The 22,728-nt window shown below is 34.0% G+C and overlaps 1 protein-coding gene across 13 annotated transcripts in view; it reads right to left on the reverse strand.

Moving 5' to 3' along the window:
• The window catches only part of AHI1 (Abelson helper integration site 1), a 170,077-nt gene that overhangs the window by 127,225 nt on the left and 20,124 nt on the right, over positions 1–22,728 (reverse strand). For all 13 annotated transcript variants that reach the window (XR_012496754.1, XR_012496755.1, XM_019732750.2 and 10 more), the window contains 7 exons: positions 19,467–19,689; positions 18,322–18,514; positions 15,501–15,596; positions 11,395–11,580; positions 10,086–10,238; positions 6,231–6,363; positions 344–467 (listed from right to left, as the gene is read on the reverse strand). Coding sequence is in view for 11 of the 13 variants with exons in the window: in XM_019732750.2 (XP_019588309.2) it covers positions 344–467; positions 6,231–6,363; positions 10,086–10,238; positions 11,395–11,580; positions 15,501–15,596; positions 18,322–18,514; positions 19,467–19,689 (1,108 nt within the window). In the remaining 2 variants the exon portion in view is untranslated. The remainder of the gene's footprint in view (positions 1–343; positions 468–6,230; positions 6,364–10,085; positions 10,239–11,394; positions 11,581–15,500; positions 15,597–18,321; positions 18,515–19,466; positions 19,690–22,728) is intronic.

Here is a 22,728-nt window from a genome sequence, read left to right on the forward strand (position 1 = left end):
ATCCAGCCAACAGTGAAGATGGAGTCTGCCACCAAGAGCTTATATTCTTGAAAAAAATCTCAGTTGTTTTAATAATCTCATCTGAAATTATTAATCGAACAATGTGCACAGTGATCATTTAAAGACAGAACTAGAAATTATATTGCATAAATAAAATACATTTAACAAAGATGTGTTCAGGAAAAGGTTTCACTACTACTTGTTGAGTTAGTTCCGTGTGATGCATTTTTATGGCAGTTCCTTGATAAGCAAAACATAAGAGTAGCTATATCACTTTATAACACTCTTTGCTTTCCTTGATGGAAAACGTCAGACACAGAAAGTACGTGTCAAGTATACTAACCTGGCAGTGCCATCAGATGACGCAGTAAGGATATAGTGATCATCTTTGGACCAGCAAAGATCATAAATGATATTGAGGTGGCCATACAATTCTCTCATGAAACGTCCAGAAGGAATTTCGTATACTAATGAAAATATTCAAAAATTAGTAAGTTTCTAGACACAGAATTCTTAATACAGTAATACACAGATTATAATCTATAATGATTTGTACACAAGGTAAACACTGCCCATAAGAATATCACCAATGACATTTTCAGTATAAAAAATTTCAAAATCTACTTCAACATTTTTTTTACTTTCTTTAGACACAAGAATTTACATACATAAAATTTTATAATATGCTACAATTAATTATTCTCATCTCTTCAAAGCAATTTTCCTAATCAATTAATCAAATAAATAACATTTAAATTGCAATTCACTTCAAAGATTCTATAATTTGGGATTTCATGAATTAAAGTATTATTCTACTTGAAAATTCATTAAATTCCAACCAAAATTTTAATTATTTGAAATAATGAGAAATTTAAATTGCACTATTGTCAGAAACAAATTCTAATGCCAGAATTATAGATATAGTAAGGGAACTGACAGAGACCCAATCTAATAACCATGGCAGTGTAGTATGGCTACGTTACTGTATACAATAAAATCCCCTAAGATAACGATGCAACAGAACAACAAACTTTCCAAGTCTCTACTTCCACCTAGTGGTCAAACCAACTGCCCTTTAAACTACTAAGCAGTACACAAGTACTTCTGGCACAGCAAAATAAAGACCTTGGAAAATCCGCTACTCCAAAAAAGCAATGAGAACACTGGCAAATATTGTCAAAATTAACTTTTTCAGAACTCTGGAAATTAAACAAAGGCTTGCAACAATCCAAGGAAGATTTATTCATGAAAAACAGCAGAATCATGATAAAAATACTAAGCTTGTGATACTTTCTTTAACTTGCCTTGTTCCCTCCCATTCCCCTCTCCCAAGCTCCAAAGTAGCCTTAAAAACCAACAGCCTTGCAACTACAATAAAAACCAGCAGCCTGACAGCCATGGAATGGGGCAGAAGACATCTGAAGCTCCCCAGAAGCCCCACCCCCAAGACCTATCAGTGTTAGACATTCTGGCCGCTCCTTGAAAAGCTCCATTCTCAGGGCTTGACTATTATCTGCCCGGGCTCTGAGCATGCTCTGTGTGAACAAGACTAACCCTACGGTGCATGTCGAAATAATTGGTGGCATAGCTGTCTGAGTCAGTGATACCAATTGTGGCTAAGAAGAGGCAGACCAATAAGCTTGAAAGGAAAAAAACTGGGACTGAGATATTGACGAGGACTTGAAAAGCTCCAACATACTCCTGGGAATAGAAGGACATATGCTCCTGAAAGGCTGTGTGCATGCCCAATAAAAACCTGAAAGGTCCAATCTCTCGCACTGACTGCCTGTGCAAGTAGGACGTGGAAGCTAAGGATGAAGAATTAAAAGTGTATCCCAATACACACACATACAGAGCCCCTCATCAAAGGGAAACCTATTCACAGAAGGCATTTAAAAAAATCTCTCTTTAACCACTGGCTGACCACTAAGCTAACCAAGAGGTGACTTTGGTGGCAACACAGGACAAAGGAAAAAGACTACAGAATTAGTCCAGGAAAGTCACTAAACAAACAGAAACGACATACCCTGGGTGGGTAGGTAGAGTGGGGGGAAGGAGAGGGATCTAACTTCCGGGGGGGGGGGGGGATAACCATACACAGGGAAAAAAGCAACTAATAGAAACTGTCCATGAGGAAGCCTAACATTGGTCTTCCTAGACAAAGATTTGAAATCCACGCTTATAAATATGTTCAAAGATCTAAAGAAAACTATGTCCAAAGAATTAAGGTGTGAGAATTTCTCATGAATAAAAAGACAGATATTATATATATAAAAAAAGACTAAACAGAAATTCGAAAGTTGAAAAGTACAATAACTGAAATAAATGAATCTCGAAGAGTGGCTCAACAGCAGATCTGACCTGGCAGAAGAATCAAGACTTGAAGACAGGTCAATTGAGACTCTGCAGTCTAAGGGACAGACAGGAAAAGAATGAAGAAAAACTAATAAAATTGCAGAGACCTGTGGGACACCAAGTGTACCAACATAGAAATGCTGGAAGTCCTCAAACAAAAAATTGAAAGGGTTAGAAAGAACTTTGCAGGAAATAAAAACAAAAAACTCCCCCAATTTGTGAAAAACATTAATCTGCGCATTCTGCAACCTAAATAAATTCCACTAGACATATATCATAATCGACAATCAAAATTCAAAGACAGAGTCTTCTTCTGTTTTTTAATATTTAAGCAGTAAATAAAGCTAAATTCATATAGCATTTTGAACACGATTGTTTTTTAAGCATAAAGTAATGTATTTATCACAGAAATGTTGAAAACATATAAATCAGAATGAAAGTAATTCTTTCACTGGCTAAGAAAATGAAATCACTGTTAATCTTCTGGAGTATGTTTCCTAAGAATCTTTTTTCCCTGTGCATAGTTTTCGGTGAATTTTTAAAATAGCATGGTCGTAATCAAACTACACAAATAATTTTGTTATTTCTTAAAACTAACATTACTTCATGAAGAGGAATATAAATGCTAATCAAGTCAATTATAAGTCCCTCTCGAAAAAAGCAAATTAGCAAAGGAAAAACTGTGTGGAGCTGAGGAAAACTGAGCAGGATCTAGTGCTTAGGTAATTGCAAGTCCATGAGGGGCTGGTGGCTGCTTCCGGCTGAGGTGAGCTGGTTTTCATTACTAAGCAAGAAGTAAGGGAAAGGATTAACATCTCTAAGTCTAGAAGAGTATGATAATGCTCATTTACAAAAACAAATCTCTAAAGATACATAAATAATTTTTCTTTTTAACATAATTTCCTATATTATTTAAAGGCAATTTGAGAGAGGGTTTTTGGCCTCTGCTGTCCTCTCTATTATAATGAAAAGTCTCCATCTAGGTACTGCAAAGATAATTATTATTGTTCTAGTGCATAACAAATTTGAGCACTTTCATAATTCAAATTATTACTGCTATCAACTGACCACACTGACCTGAAATTCTTCACGGATTTATAAGTCCTTCATGTTTCTAAATTCCTATATTTAAAATAAATGCTTACAAAAATCCTCCCGAGGCCACCATTACCCTGATTCCAAAACCTGACAAAGACATTACGAAAAAAGAAAATTACAGGCCAATATCCCTGATGAACATAGATGCAAAAATCCTCAACAAAGTATTAGTAAACCAAATTCAGCTACATGTTAGAAAGATCATACACCATGATCAAGCGGCATTTCTTCTTGGGATACAAGGTTAGTTCAATATCCACAAACCACATAAACAAAATGAAGGCTAAAAGTCATATGATTATATCAATAGTTGCAGAAAAAGTGTATGACAAAAATCCAGTATCCATTTATGATAAAAACTCTCAGCAAAGTGGGAATAGAGGACCATATCTCAACATAATAAAGGCCATATATGACAAACTCACAGTTAACATCACACTCAATGGGGAAAAGCTAAAAGTGTTTCCTTAAGATTGGGAACAAGACAAGGATTTCCACTTTCACCACTTTTATTCAACATAGTATTGGAAGTTCTAGCCACAGAAATCAGACAAGGAAAATATATAAAATGTATCCAAATTGGAAAGGAAAAAGTAAAACTGTCATGATTTGCAGATGACATGATACTATATAAACAGAACCCTAAAGATTCCACCAAAAAACTATTGAACTGATAAATGAATTTAGTAAAATAGCAGGATATAAAATATTCAGAATCTTACATTTTTATATACCAATAATGAACTATGAGAAAGAGAAATTAAGAAAACAATCCCATTTACAATTGCATCAAAAAATAATACCTAGGAATAAATTAAACCAAGGAGGTAAAAGACCTGTACTTGGAAAATTATAAGACATTGAAGAAAAAAACTGAAGAAGATACAAATCAATGGAAGCATATACTGTGCTCATGGATAGGAAGAATTAACATCACTAAAATGTCCATGCTACCAAAGAAATCTATAGATTCAATGCAATCCCTATCAAAATACCAATGACATTATTCACAGAAATAAAACAAATAATCCTAAAATTTATGGAAGCACAAAACACCCCAAATAGCCACAACAAACTTGAGAAAAAAGAACAAAGCTGGAGGTATCACGCTACCTCGTATCAAACTATACTACAAGGCTATCATAATCAAAACAGGATGATGCTGGCATAAAAAGACACATAGATTAATGGAACAAAACAGAAAGTCCAGAAATAAACCCATGCTTACCTGGTCAATTAATCTATGGAAAAGGAGGCAAGAATATAAAATGGAGTAAAGACAGTCTATTCCATAAATGGTATTGGGAAAACTGGACAGATATGTGTAAAAAAGTGAAACTAGACCACCTTCTTACACCAGGTACAAGAATAAACTTAAAATGGATTCAACACTTTAATGTAAGATCCAAACCATAAAACCCCTAGAAGAAGAAAACAGGCAGAAAAAAAAAGTTTTTGTACAGCAAAGGAAACCACAACAAAACACAAAAACAACTTCGTGAATGGGAGAAGATATTTGCCAATGAGACATCTGATAAGGGGTTAATATCCAAAATTTATAAAGAACTCATACAACTCAACACCAAAAAAGACCCAATCAATCCAACTTTAAAAATGGGCAGAGGACCTGAATAGACATTTCTCCAAAGAGGACATACAGATGGCCAACAGACATATGAAAACATGTTCAACACCACTAAACATCAGAAAAATGAAAATTAAAAGTATAATCAGACACTTCACACCTGCCAGAATGACTATCATCAATAAATCAACACACAAGTGATGGCGAGGATGTGGTGAAAAGGAAACCCTCATGCACTGTTGCTGAGATTGCAAACTGGTGCAGCCACTATGGAAAACAGTATGGAGGTTCCTCAAAAAATTAAAAATAGAACTACCTTATGACCCAGAAATTCCACTCCCGGGTATTTATTCGAAAAAATTCAAAACAGTAATTCGAAAAGACATGTTCATTGCAGCATTATTTACAACAGCCAAGAAATGGAAGCAACCTAAGTCCTTATCAATAGACAACTGGATAAAGAAGATGTGGTACATATGTACAATGTAATATTACTCGGCCATAAAAATAAAATTACCATTTGTGACAACATGGATGGACCTAGAGGGTATTATGCTAAGTGAAATAAATCAGACAGAGAAAGACAAATACCATATTATCTCACTTATATATGGAATCTAAAGAACAAATGAACAAACAAAATACAAATAGACTCATAGATACAGAGAACAAGCTGATCGTTGACAGAGCGGGTTGGGGGGTCGGGTAAAAAAGGTGAAGGGATTAAGAAGTACGAATCGGTAGTTACAAAATAGTCATGGAGATGTCAAGTACAGCACAGGGAATAAAGTCAATAATATCGCGATAACTGTATATTGCCAGGTAGGTACTAGACTAATTGGGGGATCACTTTGTAAATTATATAAATGTCTAACCACTATGCTGTATACCTGAAATTAATATAATATTGAAGGTCAACTGCACTGTAATTGAAAAAAAATCCTCCTGCATGTTTTAAAAATAATTTAACATCCTTTATTTAATCATTCTCATTCTACTTCTGAACAGATATTGTATAGGAAAGAATAAAATTATTATAAAAGAACTATTAATTTTACCTGAAGAAATCTATTTTCCTTAATTTAGTAGTGCTGGGGGATTACTCAAATTAGGATTTCAATGAATTTTAAAAAACAAAGAAAGTTTGTCATAAGGACTTCAATCCAATTGAATAGATAGGATTATTACTCACACATAATTGGATACCCATCCCGGCTGGCACAGGCTGCTGCTAATATTCTTCCATTGTGAGAGAAAGCAAGACAAAAACATCCCCTTTCTCCAGCATTTAGTGAGAAGAGCTGCTTGTTTGGGATACGGCAAGCCTAAAAAAATACATTTTAAAAATATAAATTAAGAAACATTAAAACACAAAGGCTAGTTGTTAATTTCAATTACTGTAGTGGAGTAGTTTTTCCCCAAATCCCTTTATTGTGAAGCAGAGGAAGAGAAAAGCAAGAAAGCAGAATGATGGAAAACCACAGTAAGTTATTTTACTTTCTAAGGAGGGAATTAGTTTCCCATAAAATTAAGTGAATATATACTCTATGTCTAACCAGTCCTTAATTAACCTAAAATATGAACAGAAAATTTCAGTATCTGATACTCGAAAGCTGTCACTATCACATGATTTTTATATAGTCACAAAAAGAATGCATGTCACACTCTTATTCCAAGATAGCAGCTTATTCTGAGACCATAAATACTCTACATGGCTTAACTTAAGCCCAGGCTATATGAATATTCATTCTCTTTTTCTCTCTTAAAATAACCATCATTTGTAGCTGACTTCTGAAATATGTTTTCAAATTAATCACCTCCTATTATTTTTTCGTTCACTAATTGTATTAAAATTTTATAATTTTTATTTTTTTATTCTGTTACCAAATGAAACCAAAACTTTCCAAGTATTAATATCTACTGTAGAAAATACTATATACTTTTTTTGTCCTAATTCTATCTCTTCCAAACTTCAGTGAGCCTTTATTATCCCAAAAGTTCAATTAGACATATATAGGCCCTTACTATATGCCAAGAATGTGGTACTTTATTACAAATGTCTTTTCAGCTATTCATCACAGTAACATTACGAGTACTACATATAGCCAATAAAGATTATTCAGAAGATTAAGCCCAGCTTAATGGACTTCGTCAAAGACTATAGCTCAAGGACCTGCTTTCTTAGATGGGTACCAGGTTTTTCACAAAAAGCATCAAGATTTAGCAGCATTATTAGAAGGCAGTACTATGAGCAGCTACTACCATGTTTCTCGAAAATAAAACCTAGCCGGACCATCAGCACTAATGCATCTTTTGGAGCAAAAATAAATATAAGACCCGATATTATATTATGGTATATTATATCCAGTATTATATTATATACTATATTATATCATATTATGCCTAGTATTATATATTATATTACATTACATTAGACCCAATATGATATTATATTACATGTTATATTATACCCAGTGTTATGTTATTGTTATGCCATGTTATATTATATTATACCCAGTCTTATATTATATTAAAATAAGACTGGGTCTTATATTAATTTTTGCTCCAAAAGACGCATTAAAGCTGATGGTCTGGCTAGGTCTTATTTTCGGTGAAACATGATAATCACCGAAGCTAAAGTCACTAAAGCCACTGTGGTTTGCTTTGTATTCCCAGGGTTTGACTTTGTACTCAGAATAGGTAATAAAAGTTTAATAACAATAAAGGCCCTCAACATCTTTGACTCTTTCCCCTCCTTTACTACCTTGTGAGTCACTAAATTATGCTGGTTTGTTCTTTCTTTCTCTTACATTCATCTCTTATTTTTCATTTTTCCCACCATTATTCCAAGGTTAGACCCTTTTTACCTCACACATCAATGACTACAACTGCCATCTGGTAGGTTTCTCTCATTCTGATGTATCCTACCTCAAGCTCTTCTACATGCCATCGCCAGCACTAATCTGCTCGAAAATACAATTATCACTCCTCTCCTACTCCAAAACTTTCCATTATCTCACATCCCACACAATGAAGTATTAGGACCATTTAAGACACTCTACAATATGGGCCTAATCTATCGCACCACTTTATCTCTTTCCATAACTTGTTCCCAGCTGGCCAAGTTTCTGAGTGCCTAATGAATACAGCAAGTCCTTTCTCATTTATTTACAACTTTGCCCCCATAGAAAATAGCCTTCCCTGTCCCTTTTCACAACCCTTAACTTGGCCACCCTTTAAAATCTATCTCAAGCTCCACCAACCTGTTGAATGGCCCCTTCTCCCACCATTCCAGGGCACTGTCTTCATATCTGCCATTCTCAAACTGTTTGGTGTCAGGGTGCTTTATAATCTTAAAAAAATTTTGAGGACACCAAAAACCTTTTTTTATATGAATATGTACACACATATTTATTGTATTAGAAATTTAAAAAGATGTGTTCATTCATTTAAAAAATAACAAAAGCAAACCCATTAAGTGTTAACATAAAAGTCTTTTTATGAAAAATTACTACACTTTTGAAAGTCTCTTTAATATATAACTTAATAATATAAGATAGATAGATTTTCATAATTGCTTTTGCATTCACTTTCTTGTGATATCACATATCATTTAACCTCTGGAAAACTCCAGTGCATAATTGTGAGAGAATAAAAGGGAAAAATAAACTAAATCATTATGAAATCATTAGAATCACTGTGATTCTATTATGAAATCATTAGAATCACTGTGATTCTATTCTTCACAGCCACCCTGGAAGGTTTTCAAGACTCCCAGTAGGTCCCAAATCATTCTTTGAGAACTGTTGAGCTACATAATTACTTTTATACCTGTCTTTCCTTAAGACTTCTCTGCAGCATACCTGACAGCAAACACTATTGTAACTGTCTGGTATTTCCCCAAATGATGTAAAAGATCCCCTAGGGCACAGTCTAAGTGCTATTCTCTCCATACTATTATGTTTGAAGTATTTAAAAAATGACATTAAGATGGATCTGTAAAATTGGCCTCTAAAATAAAGTCAAATGTGATACAAAACATAGAAAGTGAAAAGGTCTAGGAAAATAATCATTCTTATGTGAATATTTAATGTTTAGATAAATTAAGATTTTGGCTACAGTGCATCTGGTAATCGCTCATACGTATAAAATAGAACACTCCACTCTTTGTGGAAACAAGAGATTTGCAAAACTGTATCAGTAATGCTTCTCATGAATGCATAACATGCTAACAAAATAAGAAAACTTTAGTAAAAGCTTAAACACTGCTCAATTTGTGGTACAAGGATACACATGTACTATCTCCATCAACATGTGATTCAGAAAGAAGCCAGGGACTACAAAAAAATCACATGAATTCATAAAAAGAAATCAACTTTTTAATAATATCCATTAGGAGACTACCTCTTACAGATATCAAAAATCTATTATTTTTAAAAATTTTGTTATGGGTTGAATTGTGTCCCCCAAAATTTATTCGTTAAAGCCCTAACCCCAGTACCTCAGAATGTAACAGTATTTGGAGATAAGGTCTTTAAAAAGCTGATTAAGTTAAATGAGGTTGTTACGATGGGCACCCAATATAATCAGATCAGTGTCCTGACTAGAAGAAGAGACACCAGGGGTATACAGGCAAAGGGAAAAGACCATCAAGAGGCTGCAACATGGCAACCATCTGCCAGCCAAGAAAGGCTTCCGAGCAAACCAACCCTGCCAACCCTTGATGTTGGGACTTCCAGGCTCCAGAACTACGACCAAATAAATTTGTTGTTAAGGTCACCTAGTCTGCAGTATTTTTTATGGAAGCTCTAGCAAACTAATAAAAACTGCCCAGGTCCTTAAACGAACCACCAAAGATAGGACTTTTATGAAAATGATAAGTACTCTATAATTATTTGTCAAATGAATTCATGGAAAGACAAGGTTGTGGTTAAAAACAAGGATAATCTGAGAGCTAAAAAGCAATCTAGTTACCCTAGGACCTATTGCAGTGTTTAAAGTAAATAACTAAATATCTAAATGAATCCACTATCATCAGACACTTCACCTGCCCAGGTAATCGTTTCCAGTTTACTACGTCCTTTGAATCTTCTAATCCAGGTTTCGTCTCTACTGAACTTGACTCCCGGTGTTGTTCACAATGCACAGGTTTCCCTTTTTCCTCCTGAGGCACCATCATAGAACGGTAAGACGGCTTTATCTATACATGTATACAAAATGAGAAAATCGTGTCTCATGTTAATTTTTTTTTCTTTTCTAGCACATATGGTTTTAAAAATATTGAAATAAACAACATAGAAATGTTTTCAAAATTTAATCCAGAAAAAAATTCTACTTTTATTTGTACATTATTCTAGATATAATTAAAGTTGCTTGAAACGATAGTCCTATATAACCAAAAAGCCCTAGAAGTTGAGAGTTAAAAAACAGAACTCTAGTGGTAACATGAAATGATTTTAATAATTCTTCCCATTATTTCTGACTCTTCACCAATACCTACAAGAAGTTATCTCATGGCTTTAACATACTATGGTATTTATCTCTGGCTTTAGTGTCACAAAACTGATATCATAAAGATCAAAAGTTTTTTTAAACCTTCCATTTCTTAAAAATAATTTAACTCCATTCAAATCAATGCAAACCAACTCTATGGTCACAGTTGTAACATCAGCTATAGAATATGCAACAGACGTAGAATGTCTTGTAGCGAATAAGACAAAAGCAAAAGTTTAACCTCATTTTAGGACACATTCTAAGATCATTCACAATTTTAATTTATGGAAAACAGCAGTAGAAATATTTTTACTGATTATTCGAATAATATTGTGAAAAATGTGTCTGTAAATAAATCATGTCTGCAAACTATGGCCCAAGCCAAATCTAGCCTGCTATTTTTGTAATTAAAGTTTTATTGGAACACATTTTCAATTTGTTTAGTTATCAACTACACATGTCTTCGTACATATTTTCATGCTACAAATGCAAAGTTGAGTAGTTGTGACACAGACTGTATGGCCTAAAAAGCTTAAAATATTAACTAGTTGATCCTTTATGGAAAATACTTGTCAACTTCTGCTTTATATCATTCTTTTATCTCTAATTAAAAAAAAACAGTATAATTTTAAAAAGAAAACATTTTTCCTAACATTGAAATCTATAGTTAGTACTTAAAATTCATTGAAGTATCTTCTAAGTATCAGCTATTACAGGCTTAATACATAATCTTTGAAAGTAATTTTCTATTGTAGAAATCTATTAAAATAATTCTAGAGTCCTTGTCTTTTTAGAAATGGAAAACATGTCAGCGTTTAACCTGAACAACAGAGGATATATATTTATATATGCTATTAACTTACATATTCTGGAACTTTCAATCCTCTTACAGTTACATACAACGTAGATGGATAACGATTTCGTGAACATTTTGACCACCATTCAAAAACCTCAACGACATCTAACTGGGATCGAAGCTTTGCTGGTGGGTAATACAGCTGCAAGCGAAGTTTTGAATTGATGTTTACATTTCCATTGGCTCCTAGAAGCTTAAAATAAGAATTCAAATAAAATTTCATCTTCATTGAAAATAAGTAAATCTGATAAAGCAATAGTATATAGTCAAAAACTCATTTTAAAAAGATTACTATGGCTTGCTGAAATTCCTTAGATTCATAAAGCAAAGAACACTAACACAGTTGATTAAGCATAGTTCCAAATCATTTTGACAAAAGGTAACATAAACGAAGTTTTAAATATTTTCCTGATAGTTGTCTTTTTGCCTGTACAATTTCACATGGTTGGTAAAGCATTTACATTAGTGTGCCAGATGTTATTTTGCACATGGAAGGTGATCCAGATACCTTTGTTTGAAAAAATAATGATAAAGATTAAAATGCTTATTATTTAAACACAGGAACACATTTCCCATGTGTTTAGTATCAGTATTTTTAATGGTAAAATTTTATGGTTTTAATTTTTAAAATGTTAAAATCATTTTCAAGGAGTAATTAATATAATTAATCTCACTCAATCCATTCATTACATTTAAAAATATTTTAGGCTGCCTTCTTAAAAAGGTCTATTCGATTAAAAAAAAACCCAACCTATTAAACAACTTATGTTTAAGCTAAGTAAATGGAGATTCTTATGAGAAAAATAAAAATTTCACCAAATCAAAACAGGTCCTTTTTCACTAGACTATGCCTCTAAGTAGAAAATGTCTTTGTTAACCTTTGTGTCCTCTACAAATTAGGAAGACAGCTGGGAGCTTTTGCAGCAATTCAGGCAAAACATGAAGGTGCACTTGAAGAGCAGGGTTGAGTTCAGAAAATATATTCAGTAACTGTTACTGATTGATGCATCTTGGAAAAGTAAAACAAGGGAAGAGTCAAGAAAGCCTCTAAGGTAGTGCTAACAGGACTTCTTATGAAGATGAGGACGTTCTATATTTGTGCTATGCAACACAACATCCACTAGTCACATATGGCCACTGAGCACTTGAAGTGTGGCTAGTGCACCCGTGGAACTAAAATTTTAATTATATTTAATTTTAATTAATTAATTGAAAGTCGAATAGCCACATGTAACTTGTGGCTACCAAAACAGATAGTGCAGCTCTAATGTCGGAGACTGGGCAGATGGCAAGGCTACCAACCGAAGTAGCAGACGGAGAAGGGGTAATGATTCAGGTAGAATGTTCAGTTTTGGAGGAATCTCAGATGTCTATGGGTCACCCAAGTTGAAATGTCTGAAATGGGAAGCACAGGCAAGAAAAGTGAATCTAAGGAAAGTAGGTTAAAGATGAACCCATGAGTAGGACTGACATTGAAGAAGTAAATGGAAGAACGTGAAGGAAACTGAAGAAATGGCATAAGGAAAATCAGGAAAGGATGGAGTCAAGAAAACCAAGATAACAGTTTCAAGAGTGACGTATTACATGTGCATTGGTGAAATAAAAGACTTGAAAACTGTTCAGTAATTTGGCAAATACAAATCATTAGTGATTTGGTAGGAGAAGCTTTAGCACTAAGGCAAAATTCAGATTGCAGTGTGTTCAGAAATAATGAGACATCAATAAAGAAACAGAATTGGCAAAACATAGCCCATCTTTTTCCTACCCCTCTAGGGAAGGATGTAAAATCAATGGAGGTTGTAAGCAGAGGGATGATATGATACACAAAGGTAAAGAAGAGCTTCAAATTGAGTAACAGAGATGTTCAGTCATTAGATATTAAGCACCTGAGATTCCCTTTATAAACCCTACTACTGTCTACTGAAGCTTATCATAAGGGAATATCACTTTAAGGAGGTATTATTCCCCAGCTTCTAAATCATACTTTCCATAAATTGTTTTAATATTCACCAGGAAATCTAGTTTACACTAGTATGCTGCTTCGCAGGAGGAAACTAAAATCCAGCCAAGATACTGTCACATGGTTACAAATTATATAATATAGAACTGGAATAAATATGGCTTTATTATTTTATAGTCATATATATACTATATGCTAAAATAACTGCAAGTGCCTCTAGCTGAGAATTAGGATGGTCTCATTTATATCTGGACCAGGGTCCTTTGGGGTTCATACATACCACTGTAATAATTTTACAATTATCTAGGACATTCTTGGAACCAATGGTATAGGTATTAAACATTAAAGTTTCAATTTGATCATGCCACTTTCTCAAAGATGGATTTTTCCTAGTTACTGTTTCCATACATTTGTTAATTCTCTCAATAGATATTCACTGAGCACTTTCTGTGCTTGCAGCACTGATATGCTGGGAGCTAGTTAAATGAGAAGAGATCTGGTAAAACAAAAACTGAAAATGTTGGACAAATTTGCCAAAAAGAAGTCACTGCTGACTTTGAAAAGCTTACAGTCTAATGAATAAGACATATAAGTATTACAGTAGAGAAGCACATAGAATACCTCACTCTTTATAGGGGGTGGAGATGGGAGAATCCCTGTTACCATTTCTGCCAATGGCATAAAACAGATAAACGTCCAATCCATATGACATTTATTTAAAGGTAAAAATGTTGTAAAATACATTACTGTTTCCCAAGTGCAGGTTACAGTAAATACTGCAGTTCTGCACAAACCTTAGCATAAATTTAAGACGTTTCTAATGAGACCACAAGAAGGCAATGTTTACTATGGGAAAGGGACCTTCGTAGGTTTTTGGTTTTGCTTTTTTGCTGTGAATCAGTATAGAGGGGTACAGAAAAAGGTATAATGGGTTATAGAAGGGTAATTTTAGAAGGTACACTGGACCAGGTGATTGTTAAGTAGAATTACTTCCTCACCACAGCCAAACTGGTTGCCATTCAGCAGTCAGACTGCACCTCTTCTGATGCCTCTCTCTAACCCCCGCATGGGTTAAGTGACTCACCTGGGTTTTCAAAGCATCTACTCTATAGCACATCATGTAAATAGTATGTTTATATAGAAACTGAACTGGAGGGCAAGAACAACATCTAATTTATCTATGAATGCCCTGTATTTAGCAGTGCCTGTCATTTCATAGATACTTAAATATTTGTTGAATGGATGGATATACAAAAGGACAAGTTTTATAAGATAGTACAAAATAGGTGAATTACTTAAGACTCTACAACTCAAATTTATGTTTGAAGTCAGAAATAAAAAATACCAGAAATAAAAAAAAATTATAAAATTAAAATTTCCTTTTTAAAAAGCATCAATCTACGCTTTTTATCTCTGCCTCGAGTAATGTTTTGTTAAAATTCATTTCGTTACAACATTGAAGAGATGGCACAGGAACCTAACTTGTTTGTATCAGTCAGCCTATGATAAAATGGGTTTTGGTACATGTTGTTTCGCTTAAAGTTGCAGAACTATAGACATTAAATGAGGACTTACTGTATACCTTGCTCCTTACAGCATCAGCGACTCTGCACATACTGCACCCTCTACCTTGAACTTTCTTTTCCCCACTCTAGCACCTAACATTCAGGTTCAATGTCTCTTCCTGAAGATTCTCTGACCTCACAGGATGCTTTTCATCATCCACCCCATACCGCTTCATAGCATTTATAGAAATTGTAATAAATGAAAAATTGTATAACCAATTGTTTTATGTCTGTTTTTCTTGCTAGAATATGAAGTTCATGTTGTCTGTTTACTGACTGGAATAGTGGCTGGTACATAAAAAGGGTTGAATAAATATTTGTTAAGTTGAATAAATGACAGCAAGGCTGTCTGTGTCTTTTTCAATGCTGTATTCTTAGAGCCAAATAGTGTACCTGGCACAAACTAGTCACTCAATAAATGTTTAAGAATCTAAATAAGCATCACCTGGGCTTGAATTATTAACTCTCTACTATTGCAATCTTATCTTAGATCGTAACTACTTATATGAAGCCAAACTCACTTGGGAAAATGCAGCCAATCGGATTTGAAGACTATTTAAAAGTATTTAAAATGGATGAAAAACATACCCTGAGAAATGCCCAGGCAATTTTGCGAAAGCCACATTTTTGGTTTTGAATTTCTGAGTTATTCCTAATTTCATCCATGCTTAAGAAATCAAGAACCTGTAAATAAATAGAAAAAAAAATTATTTCACAGAAGACTAGGCTACCTAAAATTTATTATTTTCTATGTATTATGAAAACTTAAACAAACATTTGTTTACTTAAAAAGCTTTCCTTATTGGAGGAAAAATATTTTTATCTCATTTCATTCATCTTTAAGTTAACATCCTGTTAGTGAGGATCCATTTTTTTGACAACTTTATCTTTTATTAATAGATCTATTAAGATTAATTTCAAATCCAAAACAAAATATTAATTATCTCAAATACAGTCTAGGCATAAATATACCAGTCACAGAATTCTTAAAGTGTGATCATTTTTTTAACATATGAAAGCAGACTTTGAAGGACTGTTTGTTTAAAAAATTCAGGGCTTTATTTCTGGCTCTTTCCTTGGATCACCTTCCTGTGGGGATTTTCAATTTGGATACATGTTTTCATTAGGCTTCTCAAGAGATTTTCTTTCACATCTCCAGCCTGTCTGGATGTCACAGCTCCTGGGTCTGCAACCAACTTGCTACAGAGACTATCTGTACTCTAGGACTTGTCAGAGATTATCACTTTGAACTTACTGGTAATTATCAAAAGCTCAGCTGAGATAACAAATCTTTATAGAAGAATGCTTAAAAAATATGGTCTCCATTCATCCCTGTTCTTTATTTACTTAAATCTGCCTTCAGATGTAATACATGCTCAGTGAAAAGAACTATATAATATCTTTAACAAAGTAAAAACAATTTATAAGCCAGACCCACAGGTTAACATTATCATCTGGTTCACATGGATCTAAACCTGTCTGTGTGTTCCTACATATATCTGTATTACTACAAACCCAACGCTATTTTACAAACTATTTTCGTATACTATGTAGTGGATATTTCTTCAAGTCAGTATTATTAAGTTGGTGCAGAAGTAATTGTGGTTTAAAAGGTTAAAAATAATTGCAAAAACCGCAATTACTTTTGCACCAACCATATATATATATGCACACACACACATATGTGTGTGTGTGTGTGTGTGTGTATGTATATATATATATATATATATATATATATATATATATATATATGTATGTATTCATGGTAATGGCTGCCTAATATTCTTCTGTATTATCAATAACATGAATTTAATAAAAAACCGTAATTTATTTAACTAAACCTTTTACTGATTGAAGAGAATGATCCCTAAAATTTTGCTATTGTAAACAGGGTTTAAATAAATATCCTTGCACATACATCTTTGTGTACTTGTCATTTTCCCTTAAGAGAAATACCTATAAGTGTAGTAATAGTTTTAAGACTTCTGGTAGGTATTATCAAGTTGACCTCAATAAACCCTTAAAAAGTTGCAATCAGAAAGTAGTTTGTAGACAATAAAACATTATATTAAAACTTAAGAAGCAACCAAAGTGTTTACAGTCCAATAATCTATCTTTCTTAAATCTCATAATATTACTAAAATGAATATACAAGGTTATAGTTAACAAATGATAAATTTCTATGACAGAAAAAGTTCCCTGACACGCAAATTATATCACTTTTTAAAAACATCACAGGTTTGTATAAATCATACAACATACTCAGATGTGAATGGTAGAATATTCGTTTCACAAACACACATGGCTCACCTGAAAGTTAGGGATCATAAAAACAAGTAACTACAAAATCAATCATTGGTTCTAGTCATGCCTTGCTATTACCATGCTAAAATTTGCCACCTTGCTTAAGCTAGAAATGTTCTTTACTTCTCTTTGCTTATGGAACTATAACACGGAGGGGGAAAAAAGTGGTATTTTAGGTTTACACTAGCTTCAAATACAAATTACCTGCACTTAGAATTGGAATGACTGGGAAAATCACTTTACACTCTGAACCCTGATTTCCTTTGCAGTAAAAAGTTAGAATAACATGTCAGCTCAAAGGCCATCTACTCCATAAAGCTTTGCCTGCCTGCTCTGACCCTCCACTAACCCTTCACATTTAAGAAGTTCTACTTCATTTGATTATATATTACATTGTATACTTAGTCAAGTAATCTGTGTATGTTCACATTTATTTCCCAGAAGTATATAAACTCTTAGGGAATCTGATAGATAAATGAGTTCACACTTTGTGAAATGGATTAAGAATGGAAGATTATAGAGATACACAACAGATTCAACACTTCAGTTAATAGTCATGGCATTGTTTTAAGGATTAAACAATACAGAGTAAATCAAGGCTAACTTCCTGCACTAGTAAATGCTCAACAAATAAATGTGCTATTACTTGTATCTCTCACTTGTATCTCCATTGCATATTACAAATGCTAAATCCTAGAGATTAAATTCTTACACTACTTTGTTGTATATTGAACTACTAAAAATAATAGCTTACCCTTTGTGCTATGAGTTGGCCCTCTGTATCTGTGGTTCCACATCCACAGATCCAACTAACCACAGATTACAAATATAAAAAAAATAAAAAATCCCAGAAAGTTCCAAAAACTTGAACATGCCATGCACTGAGCACTATGCTGAATCAACAGGAATGAAATGATGTGTAGGCATACCTTGCTGTAGCCTGTATGCAAACAGGTTATATGCAAATACTGTGCCATTTTATGTGAGGCACTTGTGACACCAGATTTTGGTATCTGCAGAGGGTGCTAGAACCAATCCCCTGTGGGTACTGAGGGATGACTGTATTAACTAAAATGTAGTTTAAATTGATCTATTCATTTCATACCTCGAAGAACAGGATGACTTTAGGGCTCTCATCAAATTCTCGAAGCAAATAGGGAAAGTTTTCATTAAATATAATTTGTTCTTCCCATTCTGGAAGCCTTGATTTTAACTGTTTAAAATCATACGGCTGAGTCATAATAGGAAGAATATAATCCACATTGTCTTTTTCAAAGTAGGATGAAACGGGCCGTTTACTGTTCAAAAAAAGATATTTCCATTAACACAATTCTTTGTAAATCTGAGAATGTGAGAAAAAAATAAAAATATGGTATTCATGGTGAGACAACCAAAAATAATGAATAGACGCAATACATAAGGAAAATTACAAATTTTACAAGACTTAAAAGTGGTAGTACCTTACTATCATTTTGCATTTACATTCTATCAGTTGGTTTCACAAAATTATTTTATTATAGAAATATAAAGTGAGAGCTATGATTATACTTTCAGCATTCAGAGCTGGAATAAAGTAACTCCTTCAGATTTTAAATGAGTTTGTCATAAAATAGTATAGTACATCTAAGTAAGAAAACGAGCACAACAGGATTGTAAAACCATCAAGGTGTATCATATCTCTTGTATGTCCTAAGGCAACTGAATAAGTAAATGACCTTTTTGATAATCTCTTCAGGTTTCCCATCCCTGCCACCTTTCCAAACAAATGATTTTTTTGAATTCTAGGATAGTCATTTATCTTATTGTATTTCATTTGGGGCATCAAGCATGTAATAACTGTAGAAGTAATATTAAGAAAGAAATTAAATTCAAGATTTGTTTACCTCTCTTGAGGCCCAGGCAACATTAACGTCAAAGCAAAAAATATAAGGTTAGACAACTAATGCATTTACAGTGTATCATAAGATGATTTACAATGCAAGTTAAATGCCATAAATCAGTTATTCTTGGTAGAAACTCTCTCAAGTTCCCTCTACTTAAAATGAACTAATGAATTAAGATGCTTTCCATTTCTTCTATAAAACATAATGATCAATATGAATGGTTGATAAACTCGTAGGAGTTAGTACCCTGTCCTCCAATACAAATCCATAGCCCCATTTCCATTGACTTTCAATAGCAGAAAAGATGACTTCTACTGTAGACAGTTTCAATTTCAAGGGTTGGCACTGCAATTAAAAAAAAAATTACCTATCATCTTTCTTGACATATTGACCAGTATTCTCATCAACCACGTGAATTTTTACCATTGGGTGAGAAATCATAAAATCTGACTTTAGTCGATCAGTTTGGTGAATGTAAACTCCCAGGACAAGATCATCATCAAGCAAACATTTGGGATAAACTGGACTATCTCGACTTGTTATTTCATGAACACCATCATTAGCATCAGTGCCTTCATAATCATCTGAAACTATAAGCATGAAAGAAAATCAACATTGTAATTGTTCCCACAATAATATATTCAATAATATTTGTTGAATTTTCATATAACCTAATCTTTATGATTCATGATTATTTGTCTTTGTTAACAAAGAAAGTTCAAGGAAAAATAAAGGAAAAAAAAACAGACAATAGCAGACTACACTCTGAGAGTAAAGCACTGCACTTACTAATGTATTAAACTAGGGTGAGGAATCTTTCTTATTTCCCCTAACAAAGACCAAAAACAAAACAAGAAAAAGAGAGCGGAACTAAAATGTAGTTTTATCTAGGTATTTTCTAAGTGGAATATGTATCACTCAATTCATTTATAACTGTAATTTCTGCTTCTGGGTAGGATGTAGTAGGATGTAAAAGGTCAATGCTTCTGGTAACAACTTGAAAAGCCAAATGAATTACAAAAATCTTACTTTTAAAAAAGCATCAGATAAAGTACAGAAACAATGTATAACAGATGAACTAACATTCTAGAGAGGGAGAACCATTCAGAGGTAAGCTGACGGACTAGCAGCTATTATAGTCTCTGGGGTCATTTGCTGATTCACCGTGAGTGCTGAGGATCAAGGTTTGGCCTAAGCGAAAGATCACTATTGGGAGACAGAGAAACCAAGAAAACTTTTAGTGGTTGCATGGGGCTACTATGATAAAATTGGAGATTTGAGGGGCCTCAAACACATGGCCAATTTTCATCACAAAACTGAATTCTGAGGCTATGCAAGAGGCTAAAGAGGGAGTGAAATGTCCCAGTCTTTTGGTACTTGGAAACAATAACCTGTCAGGGGGAGGGGCCTGAAACAAAATAGGCAAAGATAAAGCCCTAGAAGGAGGGCATGGTCAATTTATACCTACAGCCACTTTTCACCTGGGGTCACTTACCAATTCTGGGCACAGCTAGAGGTTGAAAATACTGGCGGGGCCCCTGGCAGAAGGTCCCTACTGGGGGACAGAGAAACCAGCAGAGACTTTGGCATTCACGTGGGGCTGGAGTGACAAAATTGGAGACTTGAGGGGCCTCAAACCCATGGCCAGTCTCCCCCTCAGACATTTGCCAAATTTTGAAGCTGCATGAGGCAGAAGGCTAAAGGACTAATGAAAACCTCTGAAAAGCAAAACTGAATCTCCCACAGTCTTTTAGGACTGAGGAGACAAATATCTGCCAGGCTCTGAATTTCAAACACCTGGAAGTCCACATCCTAGGAACAGGACAAATCAGAGATAAAATCTTACCAAAACTAAAACCCAGTCCTAACTTAGCTCAATGGTGGAATCAGTTGCCTAATCTATCTCCCTAAGAGAACAGAGAGGAAACTCTCTCTAGTTGAAGATAAAATCATATGGAGCCTCTAGGATTCTATACACAATGTCCAACATATAATGAAAAGTTACTAGTCATAAAAGAGGCAAGACTATATGACCATAACCAAGGGAAAAAACAGGAAACAGAAGCAGACCCACAGATGATCCAGACTGGATTAGCACACAAGGACTTTAAATAACTGATCATATGCTCAAGAAAATAAAGGGAAAGACGGACAAAATAATTATTACAAGGAAAGACTTTATCTATAGAGATTTGAAATCCATGAAAAAAAAGAAAGGCTTCCTGGAACCGAAAAACACAATGTCTGAAATTAAAAACTCAATATTGTCTAACAACACACTTGTCACAGAGAAAGCCATGTTTAATGAATCAGAAGAAAGATCAAAATAAATATTCAAACTGAAGAACAATGGGAAAAAAAAAACCACAGTGGAAAGAAAAACATAAAAAACTGTGAACACATGGTGGAAAGAAAAACATAAAATACTGTGAACACATATATGTGAAATTATAATCTAGAAAAAGAGCACAGAATGGTGAAGAAGGCATATTGAAAAAAAATGGCCAAGAATGTTTAATAGCTGATATATTATTGAATATCAACCAGTAAGCTCTAAGTAGGGTAGATTTTAACAAAACCATATTTAGGCATACTATGATGAAACACTGAAATCAGAGACATAAAGATAATATAAAGAGCAGCCACAGACCAAAAAAAGACACAATCCCTTCAAAGAAACAGAGATAAGACTGCTGCTGGGGACAGAAATTATGGAAGCCAGAAGGCAACTGTATGATTTCCTTAAAGTACTAAAAGAAAATAACCTGAAAATTAAAATTCCATACCAGAAAATAAGCTTTAAAAATGAAGGGAAAGTAAAAGCATTTTAACATAACAAAACCTAAGGGGGTTAGCAGGCCTATACAAAGAGAAATACTAAACAGTTCTTCAAGATGAAAAATGGAAATTCATTAAGAAAAAAGTAAATTTTGGGGTGAATATATATTAATGCCAGCTGTACAAATTAGTAACTGCAACATCTATGAAGGTTAAAATATATGTACAACTAAAATACATAAGTCAGGAGAGGATTATATGCAGAAAAAGCACCTGACAGAATTAAAGTGGAATTAAATTATTCTACTGTTCGTCCATCGCTGGAAAGTGTACTTTGTTAGGGAATTAATTTGTATTAGACTACAATAAGTCAAGAATAAACTTTATGTTCTCCAGGGTAATGACTAAAAAGTTTAAAAGAATGTATAATTAACAAGCTACTGAAGGGAGAAGATAAAATAACTTGGATAATTCAAAAGAAGACAAGGAGAAAAAGGAACATAAAACAGGTAGACCATATAGAAAACAGTGAGATGATAAATATAAGGACACAGGAAAATTAAAAACAAGAAGTATTTTTGTTTCTTTGCGTGGTGGCCAGCAACAGCACTTCACATTTACTGAGGGCCTGCCTCCAAGGAGCTTACAGCACGGGAGCTGAGATCCACGTGTGTGTTAAGATGAGAAGAAAACAGGTGAAGGTAAAAAGGAAAGCAATGCGGAGACACTGTGGCCCAAGCAAAGGGGGTGCAAAGAAGACACAGGTAGGGAGCCTAGGGTGGGGGGAGAAATGGAGTACTGGCAAGCCCTGCCTAGACTTGGGGTCCATGAACCAAGCACAGGTTTGAAGG

The sequence above is a fragment of the Rhinolophus sinicus genome, linkage group LG05 (genome assembly GCF_036562045.2).
Source record: "Rhinolophus sinicus isolate RSC01 linkage group LG05, ASM3656204v1, whole genome shotgun sequence".
Lineage (NCBI taxonomy): Eukaryota > Metazoa > Chordata > Mammalia > Chiroptera > Rhinolophidae > Rhinolophus > Rhinolophus sinicus.